Here is a 20,341-nt window from a genome sequence, read left to right as displayed (position 1 = left end):
CTTCGAATGAGAGAATTCCAGCTTAGCGAGGGGTTTGCCTGAATATTTCTTATAACTGTAGGTGGGAGGAAGAACGGAGAGGCAAGGTAATCCTGAGTGATGCTGGGGACAGGTCCCACCTGGTACAGAAGTCTTCCCTGACATGGCAGAGGATCACGAAGGGGGCACCCAGGTGGGCAGCTTTTTGTTTCTACCTGCCTCTAACCCATTATTGACACCCTTCACCCCAGAATTCCCTCCCCCCTCAGGGCCAGTTTTGGGGCTATTTCAGGTTTTGGTTAAAAAAAAAAAAAAAAAAAAAGACACTGGACTTGTCTTTGGGACAGTGATGGGGCTGTTTGCTGTCAGGATGGTGTTTTCCAGAAGCCATTTTCTTTGGACTTATCTTTTGGTCTTGGGGATTTGAATCCTTTTAATTTTGGAAGATGAAAGTCCTTTGTGAATGCCTATGAGCTCTCTCAGCCTTTGGGGTGCTAGGATGTAACTGGGTTTCCCTGTGGGGATGGGAGATGTCAACTGTAGACATTTAGTTTAAAACTAAGTCCTGGGTAATCAACTACATATGCTAACTTAAGAAGAAAGTATGAAGACATATTTTCTCATGAAAAATACATGCAAGCTTCTACCTCCTTTAGTGCTAACAATTCAATTGTCTTGACACTTGAGTTGAAATGGTGTAGATTTCACGCTGTGGAGTGGCTTCCCTAGAAAAGGGAAACCTTGGAAAGATGAGATTTGGAATTGGGTTTGAACTTTGAATTATTCACTGCTTATCTCTGCACGTGTGCACTTCGTGACCGTTCTTTCTTTGATAATGCATACAAAATTATTTTCCGAACGTGTGACGATATGAATTTCAGGGAGAATAGAGTAACATTGCGGTTCCTGCTTCTGAGAGTCCCCAGTTAACTAATGAAGGAAATCCTCTTCAGAAAGCCGTACCAAAGAGCCCACGAATGTTTGCAAGAAATTTAGTTCCACATTTTATCCCTGAGTTTCCTTTTGGAAAAGAAATCTTGTAACCCTGATACCCGAACAGTTAAGCTACGGTTTGTCTTATGGATTAACAATGGTTGTACCTGCAGCTGTTACAACAAATCTTCTATTTGTAATTATGTATCAGTGTTTCCTTTCTTCATTGGGCGTGACTCTAATGATCGTACCTGTGTTTATGTCATGCTTATTCAAACAAATCTTTATTGTTCGGTCTATTGTACTTTTTTTCTTTTTTGCAAATGTAATCACACGTGCAGTGTGTGAATGCCCACAGCACATGTTGCTTTTTCCGCATTGATTGTCATTGTTTTAGAGGCCCTGTAACACTGGCGGACTCAAATGGCTCACCTGTGGCTTTCTCCTATGAGCAAGTGGCTTATTTCTGTGATCCTTCCAACAACTCCATTGGAAAGGGCCATTGTGATTATCCACTGGGAGAGGAGAACGCAGGGGATTAGGCGGCTTGGGGACGGTCACACAGCTGGTAAGTGGCACAGCTAAGATGAAACTCGGGCCACCTGGCTCTAGAGAGTGTGAAGATCATGAGGGTTGAGCTTTGCAGTTCAGCTGCTCACCTGACTTTTCACCTCTGACAAGTGACCCGGCCTCCCTGAGCCTCAGTTTCCTCACCTGTAAAATGGGGATCAATCCTGCCTCATGGGGTTCCATCAGATGGTGGCAAAGAGTGCTCAGTGTGGGGCTGACAGAGTAAGCACTCAGCAAACAGGCGTTTTGCACTTCTGGGCTCTCCAGCCATCCTCAGTGGTAAACCAGATGTTTCCCAGCCTCCTTCTCTGCTCAGGATGACTGTGTCTCTGCCAGTGGGGCTGTTCTGAAGCCAGGTTCATCCAGCACTGGGGGCAGGGAACTGAGGTTTTCTGGGGACCCACTGTGTTCAAGACGCTGGACTCGGCCCCTGTGCATGACTGCAGGAGCAGCCCTCTCTCCTGAAAGCTGAAGCATTGTGCACAGCAAGGGCTCTTCCTGACCTGCGGAGGTCTGACTGTGCTGCGGTGGAGAACAGAGTTGGCTGGAACGGGACTTCGTCTGTGCTTCACCTCTCCCGGTCCCCTGGAGAAAGCACTTGAGAAGCCATGAATCGTCCGGAGACTGTACTACCTCCTTCATGAAGCAGGCCTGGCCTCTTCCACCTCTCTCCTAGAACGCTCGCTCTTAAAAACCTCTCAGGGCCGGGTGTGGTGGCTCATGCCTGTAATCCCAGCACTTTGGGAGGCCAAGGTGGGCAGATCACCTGAGGTCAGGAGTTCAAGACCAGCCTGACCAACATGGTAAAACCGCATATCTACTAAAAGTACAAAAATTAGCCGGGTGTGGTGGCACGCACTTGTAATCCCAGCTACCTGTGAGGCTGAGATGGGAGAATCACTTGAATTTGGGAGGTGGAGGTTGTGGTGAGTCAAGATCATGCCATGGCACACCAGCCTGGGCAACAAGAGCAAAACTCCATCTCAAAAAACAAAAAAACCAAAAACGTCTCAGATGCAGTGCATTAGGAACAGCTTCCAGGGTGACTAACACGCAAGCACGATCTCACTTCCCGGCGTGAAGCGCGTGTCCTGTGATGTCCATAGCGGCACTGCTTTCAAGCCCCAATCTGGACACTCCCTGAATGCCTGTGAACTATCGAATGCTACATGAATTGTGGTCTAGTACAACTATGGACTGTCCTACAGCCGTGAGGATGAACGAACATGCACGATGACACGGATGAAAAGCCCAAGCTCTGGTAAATGAAAGAAGCCAGGTGCAAAAGACGATATATCGTATGAGGCCCTTCAGAGAATGTTCAAAAGCAGGTGAAGCTAACCCATGGTTTGAGAAGTCCAGGGAGGGAGAGGGGGCTGATAATGTTCTTTTTCTTGACCTGGGAGGAATCTCCATGACTGGGTTAACTTTGGTTTACACACGTTAACATGCTACATGTATGCAACAGTGCAGTTAGAAAGTTCTAGCAAACACGCAGAGGACTGCCCCTTGCAAACCTGTTCATGCAGCAGCTGAGATGCATGGTGGTTCAGGACTCTGGTTCAGACAGGACCTGGGCTTGAGTCCCAGCTGTCTGGCCCTGGGGAGGCCACTGGACACCTCCTGGGTCTCAGGTGCATGCCCCAGCCACCTATGCAGAACTGTATTTACCTCCTAGGGCTGCTTACCTCTTAGGGCTGGCGTGAGGGTTGACTGAGCTGGAAAGGTGACAGAGGACTGGCCCGGGGCATTCCCATGGTGACATAGTCAGGCCCTTTGCCCCATCTTCCCACTTGGGGTCACCTCCCTGGGCTCACTTGGTAAAGTGGCTGTCCTTTGTAGCGGCTCCTGCCTTCTCTGGAAATAAAAGCGGGGGACTGGTGACATCCCTGTGGCCTTCTCTCCCATTCATCTGGCCTGTCCCATAGATGGGATCAGGAGAGAAGGGTTCCTTGTGGGCATGAGAAGTGTGTTGTGACAAGGAGAGCTGTCATCTGGAGGGACCCTGGAACGGTTTCTGGAGAGCCCTTCCCTCCTGCCAGCTCTCCTTATACGACCCAGGATTCTAGCAGCTGCAGTTCAGAGGTTGTCTTCCCAAGGTCTCTCCAAAGACAGGGACACTCCTGTGCCCAGCCAGAGCCTCCAGCCTCAGGGACTTCATCTGCCCCTTCTTCCCAATAGGGAACAGCCTGAGTGGGTTCCCCCATGCTCCCTGCCCTCACCCCGCTCTCTTTTTGGATTATTGTTAAGGTTTAAACCAGACTGTTTTGAATGGAGCCGCTCAGCAAGGGTCTTGTGGCAGCCAGTACTGTGAACCTCTTCCTCAAGGGAGTTCCTGCCTGCTGTCCCACATGAAGCCAGGCAGCCATAACCCAGCCTGAGAGCTGAAGATTGCCGATCGCATTTCTCCTTTATTCTGACCAATCTGGTGGCCAAACTGGGTCCGCTCTTTCTCCCTCTCTCTCTCCAGTTCCCCACCTCCAGACAGGAAGTGGAGATGGGCTGTGTTTTCCAGCAGATGAATGGTGCCTGCAGGTTCTGCCCACTGGGCCGAGAGTGGTCATTCTGCCCCTTCCAGTCCTCCATGGCTCCCAGTGTCACTGCTGCTCCATTTTGGTCCAGAGAGGGCATGAGCCACAGGAGCCACAGGTCCCCACCTGGAAACACCATTCCTGGGCTTTCATCCTGGTGCTTATCATCTATGAAATGGACATGGCATCTTAGTCTCATATCGCTGCCAGGAGAAGCGAGAAGGGTGGAGGCCTCTTGCCTTATTTTGTCCTGAAGTCATTTCCAACCTGTCCACCCGCCCCCTGCACTCTGCCATCCACTCCTTTGACTGCTGTTAGTCTACTGCTGTGGTTGTAAACCTTGGCTCCTCGTTAGAAATATCTGAGGATGCTTTAAAAAGACATGGATTTCCTTGGTTCAGGAGGGGGTAGGAGTAGCTGCATGCTGGAGCTCACTGTGTGCTTCTCTTCCCATCCGTGTTCAGTGGCCTCACGTTGGTAGCTTGAAATCTGCCAGGGTGGTGGTATTTACACCGTGGAATCAGCAGACGCTTCATATCAGGTCCCAGAGAGCCGGTTGTTAAATGTTTACCAGCCCACACCTGGGCCAGGACATCAATATTTTCTAAAAGCTTCCACAGCGATTTTCATGTGCATTCAGGGCTGAGAACCCCTGGTCCTAGAGATATCCCATACTACTCACAGTAAGATTTATGCTTACCAACAGTAGCTAACAGTTATCCAGCCCTAGCAGATATTAAACGATTTGTATGAATTAGATCATTCATCCCTGACCGCAACCCCTGAAGGAGAATTATGATCCCCATTTTTTAGAAGATGAAATTGGGGTCCATAGAGGTTTTCTGTTATCTTCTCTAGGGCCACTGTGTTGGTTGGTGGCTGAGGCCAGATTCCAACCCAGGCCTCAGCCACTGGGACCTGAGTCTGGCCAGGACCTCTTGGATGGCTGTGGTTAGTGCCCTACTTTTCCCAGCAGGTTGGACACAGAGTCATGCTCTTGTCATTCATGATGACCATGGGGACCATGGGGTCTGGGCCCATGACCCTCCAGTCTGCAGTGTGTCGGTGCGGAAGGAGCAGTTGTCTCTGGGGTCACTGGCAGTGGGCGCGCCTCCATCTAGCTTAGGCGAGATGCTTGGACTTGCAGCTGGAGTGAAGCCCAGACACTAACGAGCTGTTGGTGCCGATGTGTGTTCTCTTCCCCTTCCAGTGGAACATGATAAGGAATTCTTCCACCCGCGCTACCACCACCGGGAGTTCCGGTTTGATCTTTCCAAGATCCCAGAAGGGGAAGCTGTGACGGCAGCCGAATTCCGGATTTACAAGGACTACATCCGGGAACGCTTCGACAACGAGACGTTCCGGATCAGCGTTTATCAGGTGCTCCAGGAGCACTTGGGCAGGTGGGTGCTGTATGGGTATCTGGGAGGGGTGCTGAGTTCCCTCTGGGGGTAGAGGAAGAAGGGGGTGACAGCCGGAGGATGGATCAGATTGGCATAACCACGTGCCAGCCCCCGTACCAGCTATCTCTTCTAATGAATGCGGATGGTGTATGTCACTTTCTTAAGGCAGTGACTGACAACGAATTCAGCAATAGTAGAAGGCCAGGGAGCCTGGGGATGCGTGGTGCCATGCGGGTATTTATAGGCAGTCTGGATCTGGCTGGGTGCTAAGGAACATAGAAGAAAAGGGGAAGGGAAAGAAACGTTCGCGAAGGGCCACCTCTCTCCCATTCATCACTCTGAAACCCAGTGCGTGACATCAGGCAACCAATTAAAATGGCCATCTAAAATAAAATGTTAGGGGAAGGAAAAAACTCAAACCAGAAAATAAACAGAGAACGCATAGCCTTCCAAGAATCACTAGGTCAGAAACCAAATGTGTGTGTTGAAAGTCTTTCATTTATCAAGATCCATTAATTTCAAGGTCTTGTGAGAGGTGAGGAGGCTAAGAAAACGGGCCGGAATGTTTAGCAGGTGCATTCTATTCGTATAGCCCCGAGGCGGAAATGACCAAGGTCATATTTCCCAGTGGCTGGGTTGCTGGACGCCTCGGGCTGTCAGACGTCTAGTGTCCCCACTGGGGTGCCATGGCAGGGAAATTAACGGAAGGAAGGTGGTGTGGGCACCTCCTTGTGATGTGGGCCTAGTATCTTCAGCTAGAAAGGGGACTTGTCACCGAAGACAGGGACAGGAGAACCATTCCAGCCACGTTTGCCAAGCGCCGCTATTTGGGGGTTCACCTAAATACCAAGAAGACAAAACTGTTCTTGAGTGTTCCAGTGTTTTGCACTCGTTACCTCGTTTCATATTCACAATAGCCTTCAGAAGTGGTGACTCATTTGCGAAATGGGGACAACTGAAGTGACCGGAAGCCAAAGAATGAGGCCCCCCCCCAGAGAGAATGTGGCCACATTCGGTTGTAAGCCAGGTTTGCAAAGCTGGAGCCCATGCTTATGAAACATATTTCTTTCAAAAATTGGTTTTTAGACCAGGTGCAGTAGCTTACGCCTATAATCCCAGCACTTTGGGAGGCCAAGGCAGGTGGATCACTTGAGGTCAGGAGTTCGAGACCAGCCTGGCCAACATGGTGAAACCCCGTCTCTAATAAAAATATTAAAAATAGCCAGGTGTAGTGGTGTGTGCCTGTAATTCCAGCTACTCAAGAGGCTGAGGCAGGAGAATTGCTTGAACCTTGGAGGAGAAGGTTGCCATGAGCCAAGATCGGGTCACTACACTCCAGCCTGGGTGACAGAGCAAGAGTCTGTCTCAAAAAAAAAAAAATGTTTTTGAGTAGGCAAGACATATTCATGGTATACAATCAAAAAGGAAGAAAAGAAACCACAGTGAAAATGAAGGCTCCCAGGCCCCTTCCCCGAGGCAGTCCCTGCTGCAGGTGTCTTGAGTCTCCTGAAATCAGCACCTGTGTCTGCGTGCTATTGTTTTCACATGTTGAACCCTGAGGTGCACTCACTCCTGCCCCTGGCTTTCGTCGTTGGATGATGAACCCTGGCAGCTTTTCCTGGTGGTTCATACGGGTGCCCTTGTCTTCCGAGTCACCTCACTGTTCCAGGCACGGGTTGTGCTGTGTTTCAGGCGTGTTCGCTGGCTCCTCTGTCCTATGAGAGATTGTGCTACAGGGCGGGCATCCCTGCTGACACACCTGTTCATGTCTATCAGTCAGATAATGTTCTAGAGATAGAATTGTGGGGTCAGAGGGCCCACACATGGGTAGCTTTGGTAGACATTGCTGGGCAGCTCTCTGGGGAGGTGGCATTGACATCCACTCCTAGCAGCCAGGGAGCTCCTTGTTTAGGGTGAAACCATGGCCTCCGTGTCCAGGCTGTTTTCTGGATTTGCCACCCAGCTCCTGCTTCGTGGACACCTGGTCCCATCATGGTCTGAGGTGCCTCTGCTGTCTTGCCTGAGACACCTGGGGTGGCTCCTGAGGCCTGCAGGGGTGGGCAGCAGGCCTGAGGCACTGTGTTTCGAGGAGGGACGGGTGTTCCAGGCGTCTTCCCAGCCAGGCTGCCGGCAACAAGCAACTTGAGCTTGAGGGTGCCCATTCTATCGCTGGGGTCCTGCTCCGGGGGCTTCTGGTCTGCTGGGTGATGCAGCCCCCTCAGCACGGTACCTGCTGTGTGCCCTGCCTGAGGGCATCAACTGGAAGGAAGTGGACATGAGTCCCTGCCCTGTGGGAGCTCCCGTTCCAGCAGAGGAGAGGACATGGCAGGTGGGAGCCATGAGTAAGGAAGGGGTGGGGCTGAGAAGCAGCGGGAGGAAGGATGGAGCTGCTTTCTTTAGGTTTCTAACGTTCTTCCTGTGTCTCCTGAAGCAAAGCCTCCATTCTTCAGAAGTTAAATTGTTAAATTAAAAAATATTATTTATTCATTGTCTGGATAGGTTGTTTTTGAATCTAGAACCAAGACACCCCTATTATGTAGTTCCCCAGCTATTAAGAGCATGGGTTCAAATCCTGCCACCAGGTACCTGTGTGGCCTTGGGAAAGAGTCAACTCTCAGAGCCTCAGTTTTCTCCTCTGTAAAATGGGGATAATAATTGAATCTCCCTTCCAGAGTTGTGCTGTGGATGAAAGAGGGTAACATCCTTATAACCGTGGCTCACACACAGGAGGTGCTCAATACATGGTCACCTGCGTTAGTAGCATCGTCATCGCAGCAGGAGGTGGAGCAAGACCTCCTTAGGAAGCCACGAGCCCAGGTGGTGGCACTGCCTCCCTTGTGCCGATTCCTCCCATTCTGCCGTCTCCCAGTGGGGACAAAGCCCTGAGCTTGAAAATGCTCTTCGAATCCCCCACGCTTCTGCAGTTCACCCGTTCAGAGATGGGGCTCTTTGCATGTCCCCAACCTGGGGCCGCACGGCTTCTCCCAGCCGAAGGTCTTCCTGCCTTCCTCAGCCCGGACCCTGCCCCGCGGCCTCCGCCCGCCGTGTGGCTGCCTCGTTCTCTGTGCTGCCAGCTGCCCAGCTGTGCAGGGCTGGGACATCTGACGAGCTGTGCCTGAGCTCCAGGAAAGCCCGGGGGTGCTGGGGATTAGCTGGCTTTGGGTCGGCCTCAGCGTCTCTCCCCTTGTGGGAGTCACTTTCCACTGAGTCCTCTTGATCTCTTGGAATCCAGATTAAATTCCGATAATGAGCTGAACTGGAGGCCTTCCACAGCCCCGTGGCCCTGCCTAACGCGCGGCCCCAGACAGCTGGAAAGGCACGTTGGAGCCGCCCTTGGCGGGCTGTGGAGTGAGTGGGGGCTCAGAGGCAGGTCTGGGGACAGTGACCGTGGCTTCAGAAGCCTTGCAGGGGCGAGAAGGGGCTGCTAAAGGATCGTAGTCTTCTCCTCATTTTCTGAACCCCAGGCCTGGGGCCAGGCCAGCTGGGGCCGGCTTCTAGGAGCTGGACTTGCTCCTCCTGTTCCCATTGCTGTGGACTTTGGTTCCAGCTGAAGCTGAGGCTATCTGTGGTCGGGGTCGTGCTGGTTGCCCTGTTTCTCCTGTGGAGCTGGGACCTGGCGCCTTCCATCCCAGCCTTCCCCCCTGTCTCTCCCCAAGTGCGTCCCAGGCTTGCCCCCTCCACAGTGCTGCCCCACATGTAGGCGACACACTTCTGCTTTGGGAGCTGGCCTCTGAGCACCCCCTGGGAGGCCAAGGCTAGCCAGGGCAGCAGAATCTGCTCCAAGGGAGTCAGCCACCACCAAGGTCGAGATGATGTCGGCAGCTGGCTGAAAATGTCCCTGGGTTCATCTCAGCGACGTTGGCTGCCAGGAGGGTGACCTCAGCGTGGACTCCAGGGCCAAGACTTGGATCAGCTGCAGCCTGAGTCACTCTGAGGAAGAGGGAGCTGCTCCCTGCCTGTCCCCACCACGTGGGATGGATTGGCAGAGGAGGCCTGGGCTTAGCTCCCTGGGTCCCTTTAGCCCAGGCAGGGGCTCCTGCCTTCGACCAGCCCTGAGATGGGGGCCCTGAGTTTCTGCCTTTCTGAGAAGCTCCCAGGGGATGCCCTGATGATTTTGGTCCACGGACCTGAGAAGTAAATGGAGCTGGATGAGGAAGGAGGAACGCTGCAGCCCCCTCCCAGGGTGGCCCTTGGGCAGTGGGCCGTGGGTTTCTTGGCCAGTCCTTTCCTGGGGACCCTGGGGTGGTGGCGACTTATTATGTGCAGATTCCGGACTTAGTAGCAAGAGTCTTGGTAGGGTTTGCCCTGCCGTTAGGCCCCACAAGCATGTTTAGGCAGAGAGCCACGTCATGTTCCGAGCATGTCCCCACCCCTGTGGCCAAGGCTTCTTGTTGCATGGGGCTTACCGTTTGCGACTGTGCTGGACGCTTCAGCTGTGTTTCGTGCCTTGGAAAAGTTCCTATGAAGACGTGTCATCCCCATTTTACAGGTGCAGAGCCTGGCTCCTAGGTGGGAAGCACCTTGCCCGAGAGCACATAGCTGCAAAGTGGCAGAGACAGGACTCGAACCCCAGCTCTTAGATTGTAGCATCCACTGTCTTGGCCGCGGCCCTGCCTCAGTGATTCCCACAGTGCTGATTTCCTCACCTGGGACTCAGATGGGTCCACTGATGGGTCCTGAGCTGGTGTTCAGCCTCGGCTGTGCATTAAAATCACAGAGGCTTTTAAAACTCCTGATCGGTGGGGCTTGCTTGGGTGTGCTTTAAAAGCTCCCAGCTTGATTCCCTGTGTGCTGGGGTGTGAACAGGTGGTTAAGAGCTCTGTAATTTCTCACCTGTGAGCTGTCTTACATGTCCAAGAGATGGAAGAAAAGAGATTTCTTTTCTTTTCTTTTTTTGAGATGGAATCTCGCTCTGTCACTCAGGCTGGAGTACAATGGAGCGATCTTGGCTCACTGTAACTTCCGCCTCCCAGGTTCAAGAGATTCTCCTGCCTCAGCCTCCCAAGTAGCTGGGATCACAGGTGTGCACCACCACTCCTGGCTAATTGTTTTATTTTTAGTAGAGACGGGTTTTCACCATGTTGGCCTTCTCCGACACATTCCATGTTCCCTTCAGCTTGGTCTCTCAGAGAAGACTGTTTTTATTCCTACAAGACTGAGCCCAAAGTGTAGTCCAGACCATAATTGTCAGTCTCAATGGCACAGGAAAGGGACTGGCTAAGGGTGAAGATTTCTTTGGACTCTGGCTCAAGAAGCTTCTGGAAGCCTCTGGAGCTTCTCACTGCTCCAGAGGGCTACGTGCCTTTTTTCTCGTCTCCTGGCTTCTACCTCTTCCCGCTACACCTCAGCCCCAGGGCATGAGCTCTGGTTTTGAGCTGCCTTCTCAGGATGTACCAGTTCAGCTTCCCGAGTAGCCTCTTCAGAGGGCAAGGAAGATTCCTTCTAGCTGCTGGGAACTTCCAGGATGTCCTGGAAGGTCAGAGGAGGGCAGCCCTCGTCAAGGAGTCTTGGCATTTTTTGCTCACAGCCCATTTCTTTGGGCCCCACTCCAGGACCCAGCCTGAAGCTGCCTGAGCGGGAGTGGCAGGCCCTTTATGCCTTTGGTTCCCTGTGGGGTCCTCGCATGGATCTGCAGGATCCCTCTGCAAAAAGCCACCCTGCTGGGCAGAGACAGCAAACCACTGTGTTCAATCCAATTAATGCCGGAGACAAGGCTGGCATGCCCCGCTCAGCATCCGGGGGCCAGATGCCCGCTGGCTTCCCGTCCTGTGGTCTGAGGCCATCTGGTGGGCCTTGGTGGCTTTTTTGATCTCTGTCCCTGTTATTTCTTCCCATAATTTATCCCAAGCCTGGCTTCACGGGGAGAATAGAGGTGGTGGCCGGGTTTGCTGAGTGTTTGCCGTGGGCGGGGGGCTGAGCAAGTGGCCCACATTTTCCCTGATTCCCCATAGGTGTTACAGCATGTGCAGTGAAGCCTAGCGGGCGTCCCTGCGAGGTGGGCGGTCCTCCCCTCTTGCAGACCACCTGTGGGGAAGGTCTGCTCCCTTTACGTTTCCATCAATTTAGCAGAGTCCACAATGTGATATTGGAGCCACCTCTCTCCCATGATGCTTATCTATACTGGGAGGAGGGATGGCTGCCTTTGGGAACAGTCATGATGACAAAAGCTAATTGCATGCGATGGGGACTCTTTACTACTTCCCACAACAACCCCCCATGGAGGCACCCTTATCCCTGCCCACCCCCTTTTTTTTTTTTTGGAGATAGAGATAGGCGGGGTCTTGCTCTTTTGCTCTGCTGGAGTGCAGTGGAGTGATCACAGCTCACCTTAGTCTCCACCTCCCAGGCTCGAGCGATCCTCCCACCCAAGCCTCTCAAGTAGCTGGGACCACAGGCACACACCACCATGCCTGGCCAGTTTTTCACTTTTGCAGAGATTAGGTCTCACTATGCTGTCCAGGCTGATCTCGAACTCCTGGCCTCAAGTTATTCACTTGCCTTGGCCTCCCCGACTGGTGTGATTACAGGTGTGAGCCTCGGTGCCTGGTCCTACACCCTTTTTCACAGGCAAGGAAATGAAGGCCCAATCCTGGGCTGGGGATTAAGGATGAGAAGCTTGCATCTTTCCCCAGTCACGTTTTTCTTCCTTGGCTGACGGATACACTTTTTGCTTTCTCCTCATGGCAGTCCAGTCCTGTAAATTGGGTCACGGTGGGGCGAATCGTATTTTCCACACAAGGAAACTGAGTCAGAGAAGACCAGTGACCTGCCCAGCCTGTCCCAGCTGTGTGTAGTGAGGCTTTGCAGATGCACCGGGAGCTGCCTTCCTTCCACCACTTGGAAGTTGTGTGGACTTGGAGAGCGTTAGAACCTTGCCGAGTCACGTGGGGACATGTAGTAAGGTCTGAGCGAGATGCGAGTGGGGCCCAGCAGAGACAGCAATGGGCACACAAGGGCAGGAGTTTGCTCCCTGTGGTACCCATTTTGCCTAGAGCCTGGTGCATAGTAGGTGCTCAGTAAGACATTGAATGCATGAAAGGATGAAAGCGTGACCTGGGCTCCCCTTTGAGGATGTGGGCTTCCTGAGTTCCCAGGCTGCATGGTGTGGTCCTGTGTGCCTGAGCCATGCACCACAGATACCTGCTGGATGAGCGAGTGCCGGCCAACATCTTTGCCCTGGGGCTGGTCCGTCCTAGCAAATGCTCCACCATGCTTTCCCTTCCAGAACAGAAACTCGAGAATGCCTTGCTTGCAGTCTTTCTTCAGCATCTGAGCCTGATTTCCACCAAGTGAAAATTGCCTGTAATTATGATACGTTTTGATCCTATGGATGTTCCCCTGCGATGATTATAAATACGTTATTTAGAGCTGCGTGCCAGTGGGTGCCCAAGGGTAGGTCGGTTCTTGTTTGCAAATAGGGGAGGCAGCGTGTGTGCCGCAGCCTGGAGTTCTTTACGCTGGAATGCATGAGGGGAGAATGGGCTTTCGTGGAGGTAGCTCTCTGGATAACTTGATCTGGCGCTTTGATTCCAAAAGCACTTCATGCTTGGCCCTGGGCCTCTGCAAGCCTGCAGAATGTATTAACATCCAAATGTATTAACATCTGTGTTTCAGATCAGGGTCTGTAATTGCTTTAGCCTTTTTGGCAGGAGACAAAGAGAATTAATATTTTTCAATTTGGTCATAAGCACAGTCATCTGTAGCTGGGAAGAAAAGTGTCTGCTCAAATACTAACTCTAAGGATGGGGAATACAGGCGTACCAGGAAGACGGTGTTTTAAAGGAGACAGCCACAGTTAATGAGCTAGTTCAAGTTCAGACTGGAAGTAGGCATGTGGGTAGATACTCAAGGTTCTTCCAAACCTGCTTCTTCTTTTGCCTTCCTATTGTCACTCTGTTGGTGCCGTATTCTTCCCTGTCCTCAACAATGCCCCTGGCTTTCCATTTCATCACCCCAAGAATGGAAGCAGGAAAGCTGACACCTGGCCTTGCCTTCCAGCACACATGCCACCCTTCTCCCCCGGGGACCAAGGCAGGCATTGCTAATGGATCCCAGCCTTTCCTTTCCCTGGATCCTTAGTACAGGCCTCTAAATAAGGCAGCCACTGGCATTGAGTGAAGCTGCCATCAAGTGAAACCTGTTGACCACTGGTTTCAGGTTGGGTTTCTCCGAAGCTGACCCTCAGCTGAGGATTGTGTGGCTGTGAGAGTAAAGGATTAGAAAATTCTTCGAGGAAGGCCGGGCGTGGTGGCTCACGCCTATAATCCCAGCACTTTGGGAGGCTGAGGCAGGTGAATCATGAGGTCAAGAGATGGAGACCATCCTGGTCAACATGGTGAAACCCTGTCTCTACTAAAAATACAAAAAATTAGCTGGGCATGGTGGTGCGTACCTGTAATCCCAGCTACTCAGGAGGCTGAGGCGGAGAATTGCCTGAACCCAGGAGGCGGAGTTTGTGGTGAGCCGAGATCACGCCATTGCACTCCAGCCTGGGTAACAAGAGCGAAACTCTGTCTCAAAAAAAAAAAAAAAAAAAAATGCTTCCAGGAAAGGCCTGTAGGAGCATCAGGCAGTGGGATTGGCCAGGTAAGGAGCAGTGCTGCGCAGAGTGCCCCGAAGGGTGACTTTGGCTCACTCCTCCTGCTAGAGGTTCTGGAGAGAAAAGTGCATCCTCACTCTAGTCCCATCAAGAGAGCAGAAGTCTTTATACATTGTCATTTGAGGCAGGGTTTCCATTTTCCAGCCTCTGCAGTAGTGACCTTTGGGAGTGGCTCATCCTCTGGGGTAAGGGTGCTCCTGGGCATTGCAGGGGGTTCAGCAGCAGCCCCGGCTTCTGCCCACCAGATGCCAATGACATCCCCACACTCAGCTGTGAAACCAAAAATGTCATCAGACATTCTCAGTGTCCCATCTTTAAAGGGCTCCTAACTAGGCCCTAGAGAAGAGTTGGGAAATGGAGACGGGGCAGAATGGCCCTGATTGAGAAGCACGGGGTGGGGGCGGGACGTGACGCGCCTCTGGGTGACACAGCCAAAGCTGAACACACTTAAGTGGGAAGTCCCTTGCCCACCCTGTCTTCCCACCTTCCCCTTCATCCGCTCACTGCTGCCTACACTAAACACCAGCTGTGCAGTGCCTCACACACATCTGTCTGGGGTAGTGCTCACACCCAGCTGTTGTCAGAACCTCCTGGAAATATATTGGAAGAGAAAAAGACAGGTTCCTATGTTTAACCCCAACTAGTCAGGTGTAGGGGTTAGGAGTTTTCATTATTAATGTTTAAAAACAAGCTCCCAGGACTGGCCGTGTCTTTTTCATGGCCCAGTGCAAAATGAAAACATGGGGCCCCTTGACAAAACTGTATAAAAGATTTCAAGACAGCAACAGCAGAGCATGAAACGGAGCACAGATACTTCTGTGTGCCGGGCCCCGTGTGGCTGCGAGGGTCACATGCCCGTGAAGCCGGTCCTGGCCTTGCCATCTCCCTTGATGTAGATGTCTGTTGATACCTGTGTTGACAGATGTCTTTATACAGATATCTTTCAGCCCCGGCCTCATCACCAGCTGTCTCCTGTACACACGAACACGTGGAAACACACAGATCCACCGAAACACAACAACACAGACACAGCACACAGAAGCACGTCCAGTTTCCCCTATTTTAACCTTCCATCAATAGGGCACATTTTTCATCATCAAGGACTCAGCATCTGCATTTTTATTAAGGAAAGTCAGTCATTTACTCCAGACCCCTTTGCTTTGACTTCTTGTCCTTCTGTCCTGTCCAGGATGCCACCTGCCCTCAGTGGCCACATCCCCTGGGGCTCCTCCTGCCCATGTGTCCCTCTGGCTTTGCTTGTTTCTGAGGGTGACAGTCAACCAGCATTTGCAGGGAGTTACTGCAGAATCCTCTCCCACTATTGCTGGGTCTACCTCAGCTCCACCTGTTTTAAAACTCAACCCGAATCCTTGCACTCTGGCTGTGGCTCGATGTCTTCTGGACTTGGGTGGCCTGGGTCACAGCCACACGGGGTCCCCAGATTGGAGTCCTTGTAACCCTTGGACTTTCAGCTATGGCAACCCCAGTGCCTAGCATGGAGTACTCCACATGGCTCTGCTTCTTGAGTGGACACTAGACTAAAAGAGCCTTCCTGGGGTAAGGGTTCTTTGTTTCCTCACTCTTCCCCAGGGCCTAGTTAGGGGCTCTTTAAAGATGGCACTTGGGGTATCCTCAAAAGCAGGCTCTTTCCCCTCCATGCTGTGGGCTTAGGGAAGTGGGCTCAGCCTCTTGCTCTGGGTTTGAACCCACAGGTCCCAAAGTAGGAGAGGGTGGGTGGGGTGGTTTGGGAGTCAAGTTTGCAAGTGGGATTGAGGGCTGGAACCGGGAGCCTCCCAAGAAACTGGTTGTGGTCATTCTCCTTGGAAAGCTTTCTCCAGCCGAGCCCTGCCTCTGCCCCTTCCCCTTGGGTGTTTCACGTGTGGGGGTTCACGACGCAGTAGGAAGAGCATGTCTGAGCCCTAGTCTTGCTCCCGGACATAGGAGGGATCCTCCAGCTCCCCCTGCATCGCTTTTCTCTGCGCATGCCTCCACAGGTTGCCCTGGTGGGTTCCCTGCCACGAAGGTAGGCAGCAGTTCTCCTCCAGCCCCTGTCTGGCTGCTTAGGCAGGTGACTCCTGCCAAGTCAGCCTCACCAGTTGCGACCTTGGACAGGGCCTCCGCCCCTCCTCGAAGAGATGGACCCACTGAGTCACAGACCTCCAGGCTTCCCTTCCCCACACACCTTTCCCTATGTGGGGGCTGGGCTAGGGCTTTCTCTGACCCACTGAGGAGCTGGAGTCAAGGCCCGCGGAGAATTCCCCAGCCCTCTCACCCTCAGGAGCACCCCTCACCCCTCAGATGCACCCCTCACCCCTCAGATGCACAGTTCCTCACCCTCAGGAGACACCCCCTCACCCTCAGGAGATACACCTCACTCTCAGGAGACACCCCTCACCCTCAGGAGACACCCCTCACAAGAGACACCCCTCACTCTCAGGAGACACCCCTCACCTTCAGGTGTACCCCTCAGGAGCACGGTCTCCAGGGGATCCTGACGGGTTTGAGTCCCAGACCCACACCGTTGTGTTTTGATGACCTCCAGGCTGCCTCACTTCCCCACCCCCTCCAGGTGGTTCCTGGGGTCACCTCTCAGACAGACTACTTGCATTCAAGTCTTTGACTCAGGATCTGCCTCTGGAGTTGCTGAAGCGTGACTGAGGCTGAGTGTCAGCCACACAGGGCAGCCGGGAGGGCTCCCTGGCAAGGGGCAGCTTTGGCATCTCATAGCTCCTGGGACCCGGTGAGGGGCTACTAAGTGCAAGCCGATGTCGTCAGCCTGCCCCCTTCCTGGACCCCTCCGGCTTAAGGATTCGGCCATGAGATAAGCTTAGACGCCCGATCAGCCTTTTCCACATGTTCCAACCCAACCTCTGTTTCTGCGAAATCTTGAATTTGGCGATTGCGTCACTTGTTTCTGTCTGCAAAGCACTGTCAAGTTCCCTTGCCTTGGCTCCCTGCTCTGCTGCACTTTTTCTGTCTCTGTGTTTGGAATCTTAAAACAGCCTGTGGTTCTCTTTAAAAAAAAAAAAAAAAAAAAAACAGAAGAAGAAAGAGAGGCTGGAAAGATGATGGAGGGCGAGGACTGTATTTGTGGTGCTTATTCTTTGAGTGTGCTGCGTGAAAGAGGCTGAATTTACCACATTCTATTTTGGTCTGGACCTGGAGGCTGGAGGAAATGGGGCCACCAGGGGAAGTCTAGAAAGATGAGTGTCCCATCCTCCACGGCCGCCCGCCGCCTCCACGGTGCCAGGTGCAGGCAGCTGCCGGTCCATGTGGGATTTCCCCCAGAGCCGTGTCAGAGGCTCTGCAGAGCACCCCAAGTTTTTCTGGGGACACCCCAGGGGTTCTTGATGTCTCATCAGAGTTCTTGATGTATTCTATAAGCTGGAATCCAGCTCAAGGCTTAGTTCCGGTGGGTTTCCAGATGGATCATGCCGGGGTTGAATGGAGCGGTGAGAGCCTCCAGTTTTCCAGAAATTCTGGGGCTTAAACCCTGGTATCTCAAGCAAAGAGAGTGACAAGAGTCGGGTCCAAAAGAAAATGTGAAGCTTGCTTTCTTCCAGGCTGTTGCTGTCTGCCCACCTGAGTCCTTCCCATTTTTTTCCTGATGTGGGGAGAGGAGGTGGCTCTGAAGAGGTGACGGGAACAGGACAATGGAGGCACCAAGCCGGAAGCTCATGCAACCTGGCAGTTTCCGGCAAGGGGTCAATCTGGGGTCATTTGACAGCCCCCTGATTCCACAGCCAGGCCTGTGAAGGTGGAGGGCATGGAGTGCCCAGGAGCTGACAAGGGCCTCCCTTCAACTAGCATGTGGAGCTGGGTGCCCATGGCCTGGGAGTGGGCCTTAGTGGGGCATAGGGTGCGCTGGGTGGGCGAAGTCCCCAGTGAACTGTGAGGCAAAGCCATTTCTGGAGCTACCTGAATAAATAATATAAACTACTGGAAGTGAAACCGGAAAACCTCCCTGGCCATAAGGATGCTCGGGTACCAGCATCGTTGCCCAGCGCACAGCCGGGGCCTGCTTTGTGCTGGGCTGTGTGCTCAGGGCAGAGGCTGCCCCAGTGCGGAAAGAGATAGGGCTGGTTCTTGCTGACAAAAAGCTAAAGTCTGGTGGGGAAACAGAAAAACCCAAGAAACTATACAAACAAACTCAGACTCTAGCCCAGGTACCGCAGGGGAGAGGGCTTGGGTTTGGGGGGTGTCCAACGTGGATGCGCCATCTGGGCATCGGTGGAGCTCACTTCCCCGGGGAGCTCAAGAATGGGCAGGTGTGAGGGAGGTGCAAAGGCAGGGAACAGTGTTGCCGGCAGCAGGAACAGCGCCTTTAAAGGGCTTTCTTACAGATGGGAAAGATGGCTGGGTGGGAGGAGAGTGTGGAGACTCGGGCCGGGCCAATCAGGGCCTTACAGGCTGGGTGACCTGGAGTTGATAGTAACGCCTCCTCTCTCTCCCCGGTTTCTCAGTTTGGACTGTCAGTTCTATGGTCTCCTTTATCACAGAACACAGTAGAGAGCTTCGGCTTTTTATCCTAAGAGCTGAGAAAGGGTCTGAGGCAGGGAAGTTAATGGCTCAGCCCCTGCAAGCTGCTGGGCAGGGGTAGCGCAGGGTGAGAAGCGTGAAAGGGGAACCCACGGGGTTCTCTCCCTCCGCCATCAGCCTTTACCGTGCAGGGCTGGCGCTTTGCTGGATCGGAGCTCCGGGCTGGCTCTGTTCACCACCTGCATTTCTCTGAGCCTCAGTCTCCCACCTGTGAGATGGGACAGCGCCTGCCTCTCAGGTCCCACAGGGTTCAGTGGGCTTGCTCGGTGCCTTGTTCTGAGATGGCTCCATCTTGAGTCGGGGTCAGCTCATTGGAGTTGTGGTCTGAATCCGCGGTGGAAGATTCACATTGACACTGAGGTTTGCTCCAACCAGCTGGGAGCCTTGAGTCTCTGGCTCCGCGCTGGCGTCCTGAACATGTCTTTCCATTTAACCCATTCTCAGAGCAATCCTCATTGCTACCTCCATTTTATAAACAAAAGAGCCTGATGGACAGAGACTGACTTGCTCAGGGTTACTCCACTGGGATTTAATTCCAACTTTCCTCGACCCAGCGCCTGGAGTCCCACAGCCTGCATCCCTGAGCACCCACTGTGGGACCCGAGGGCCACCCTGCAGAGTTCATTAGAGAGGATTCTGGGCCCCTGACCTCCTGATTGTCTCTGCTGGTGCCTGTGTCTCTAATGAGAGAGAGCCTTCCATCTGTCCCTGTGACTCTCTTCCCTCTTCACCTCCTGCCTCTGTGATCTGCACCTAAATACAAGTTTGAAAGGCTCATTGCCTCACTCCATTGCTGGAGTAAACATTTCTTTGCAGCAGGACTTCTCAGAGCCTTTAAAGAGCTAAGGTGCGTTATGAAATCTCTAAGCAGCAATGTGTCATGTGGCGCTTCCCAGCCTTATTTCACCACAGAGCATTTTGGATTTTTCACCCTCTCATTTTCCTCTCTTAGCTCTCCCATTAATAGGTTGCGGTTTTTGAGTCCTTGATAAACTCCAAACCCTTTGTCTTGTGGATGGGGAAACTGAGGGCAAGAACATAAGGGCCGCGGACTCGATTTCTGACTGTGACAATGCTGGCCTCTGGGCAATAGACAGGAGTCTTCCCGACCTTCCCGTGAGTGGCTGGGTGGGTGCTGTCTGCAGTCAGCTGACCCTGCCCAAAGGGAGACAGACAGTCACGGGGTGGCCACCTGAGCCCTGTCTGTGGCAGGAGGGCATTGTGCCTCTTTACCTGTTTTTCCACCCTTCTCCCCAAATGCTTTCATTTTAGCCTTCCTGAATACACACCGTCTTAAAGAAAGCGTGTTTAAAAAAGCCTTGGACCTCCCTGACTTCATCTTCCCGTCTGGGGCTGCCACGGAGTGCTCTATGATTTGGCAGGAAAGCAGGGCATTCCCTGAAGCTGAGGTGGGGGAGCCCGGGGGCCCGGCGGGGGCCTCCCCAGCCTGCTGCCCAGGAGGGGCACCCCTTGGACCCGGGAGCTGGCAGCCAGGGTGGGGCCGGCTTCCTCCTGGTTCCTCTGATCTCCTTCCCGGGCTTCCCTGCAGGCCTGCGGCTGGGCTGACTCCAGGTGCTCTGCGGGTTCCCGGCCTGACTCACCGCAGCCGCGCTCGCTCCATGACGTTATGCTGGCCTGGGAACGCTCTGGCCGCGCTCCCTGGCTCGCTCTCTCGCGCTTTTCTTCTGAGGAATCTCCTTGCGGCCCAGCAACAGTTCACAACCTGCAGGGCTTCAGGGGGTCCGGCCCGCAGTCTTCCAAAGAGCAGCAGGGTGAGGCGAGGGTGA

General features: G+C 53.1%; 1 protein-coding gene across 2 annotated transcripts in view; it reads left to right on the top strand.

Moving 5' to 3' along the window:
* The window catches only part of BMP7 (bone morphogenetic protein 7), a 95,807-nt gene that overhangs the window by 32,313 nt on the left and 43,153 nt on the right, over positions 1 to 20,341 (top strand). For both annotated transcript variants that reach the window (XM_074406693.1, XM_003932614.4), the window contains exon 2: positions 5,224 to 5,416. In XM_074406693.1, the coding sequence (XP_074262794.1) occupies positions 5,224 to 5,416 (193 nt within the window). The remainder of the gene's footprint in view (positions 1 to 5,223; positions 5,417 to 20,341) is intronic.

This window comes from Saimiri boliviensis, chromosome 9, assembly GCF_048565385.1.
Source record: "Saimiri boliviensis isolate mSaiBol1 chromosome 9, mSaiBol1.pri, whole genome shotgun sequence".
NCBI classification, from domain to species: domain Eukaryota; kingdom Metazoa; phylum Chordata; class Mammalia; order Primates; family Cebidae; genus Saimiri; species Saimiri boliviensis.
Note: the sequence above shows the minus strand (reverse complement) of the source record. Positions and strands in the feature narration are given on the sequence as shown.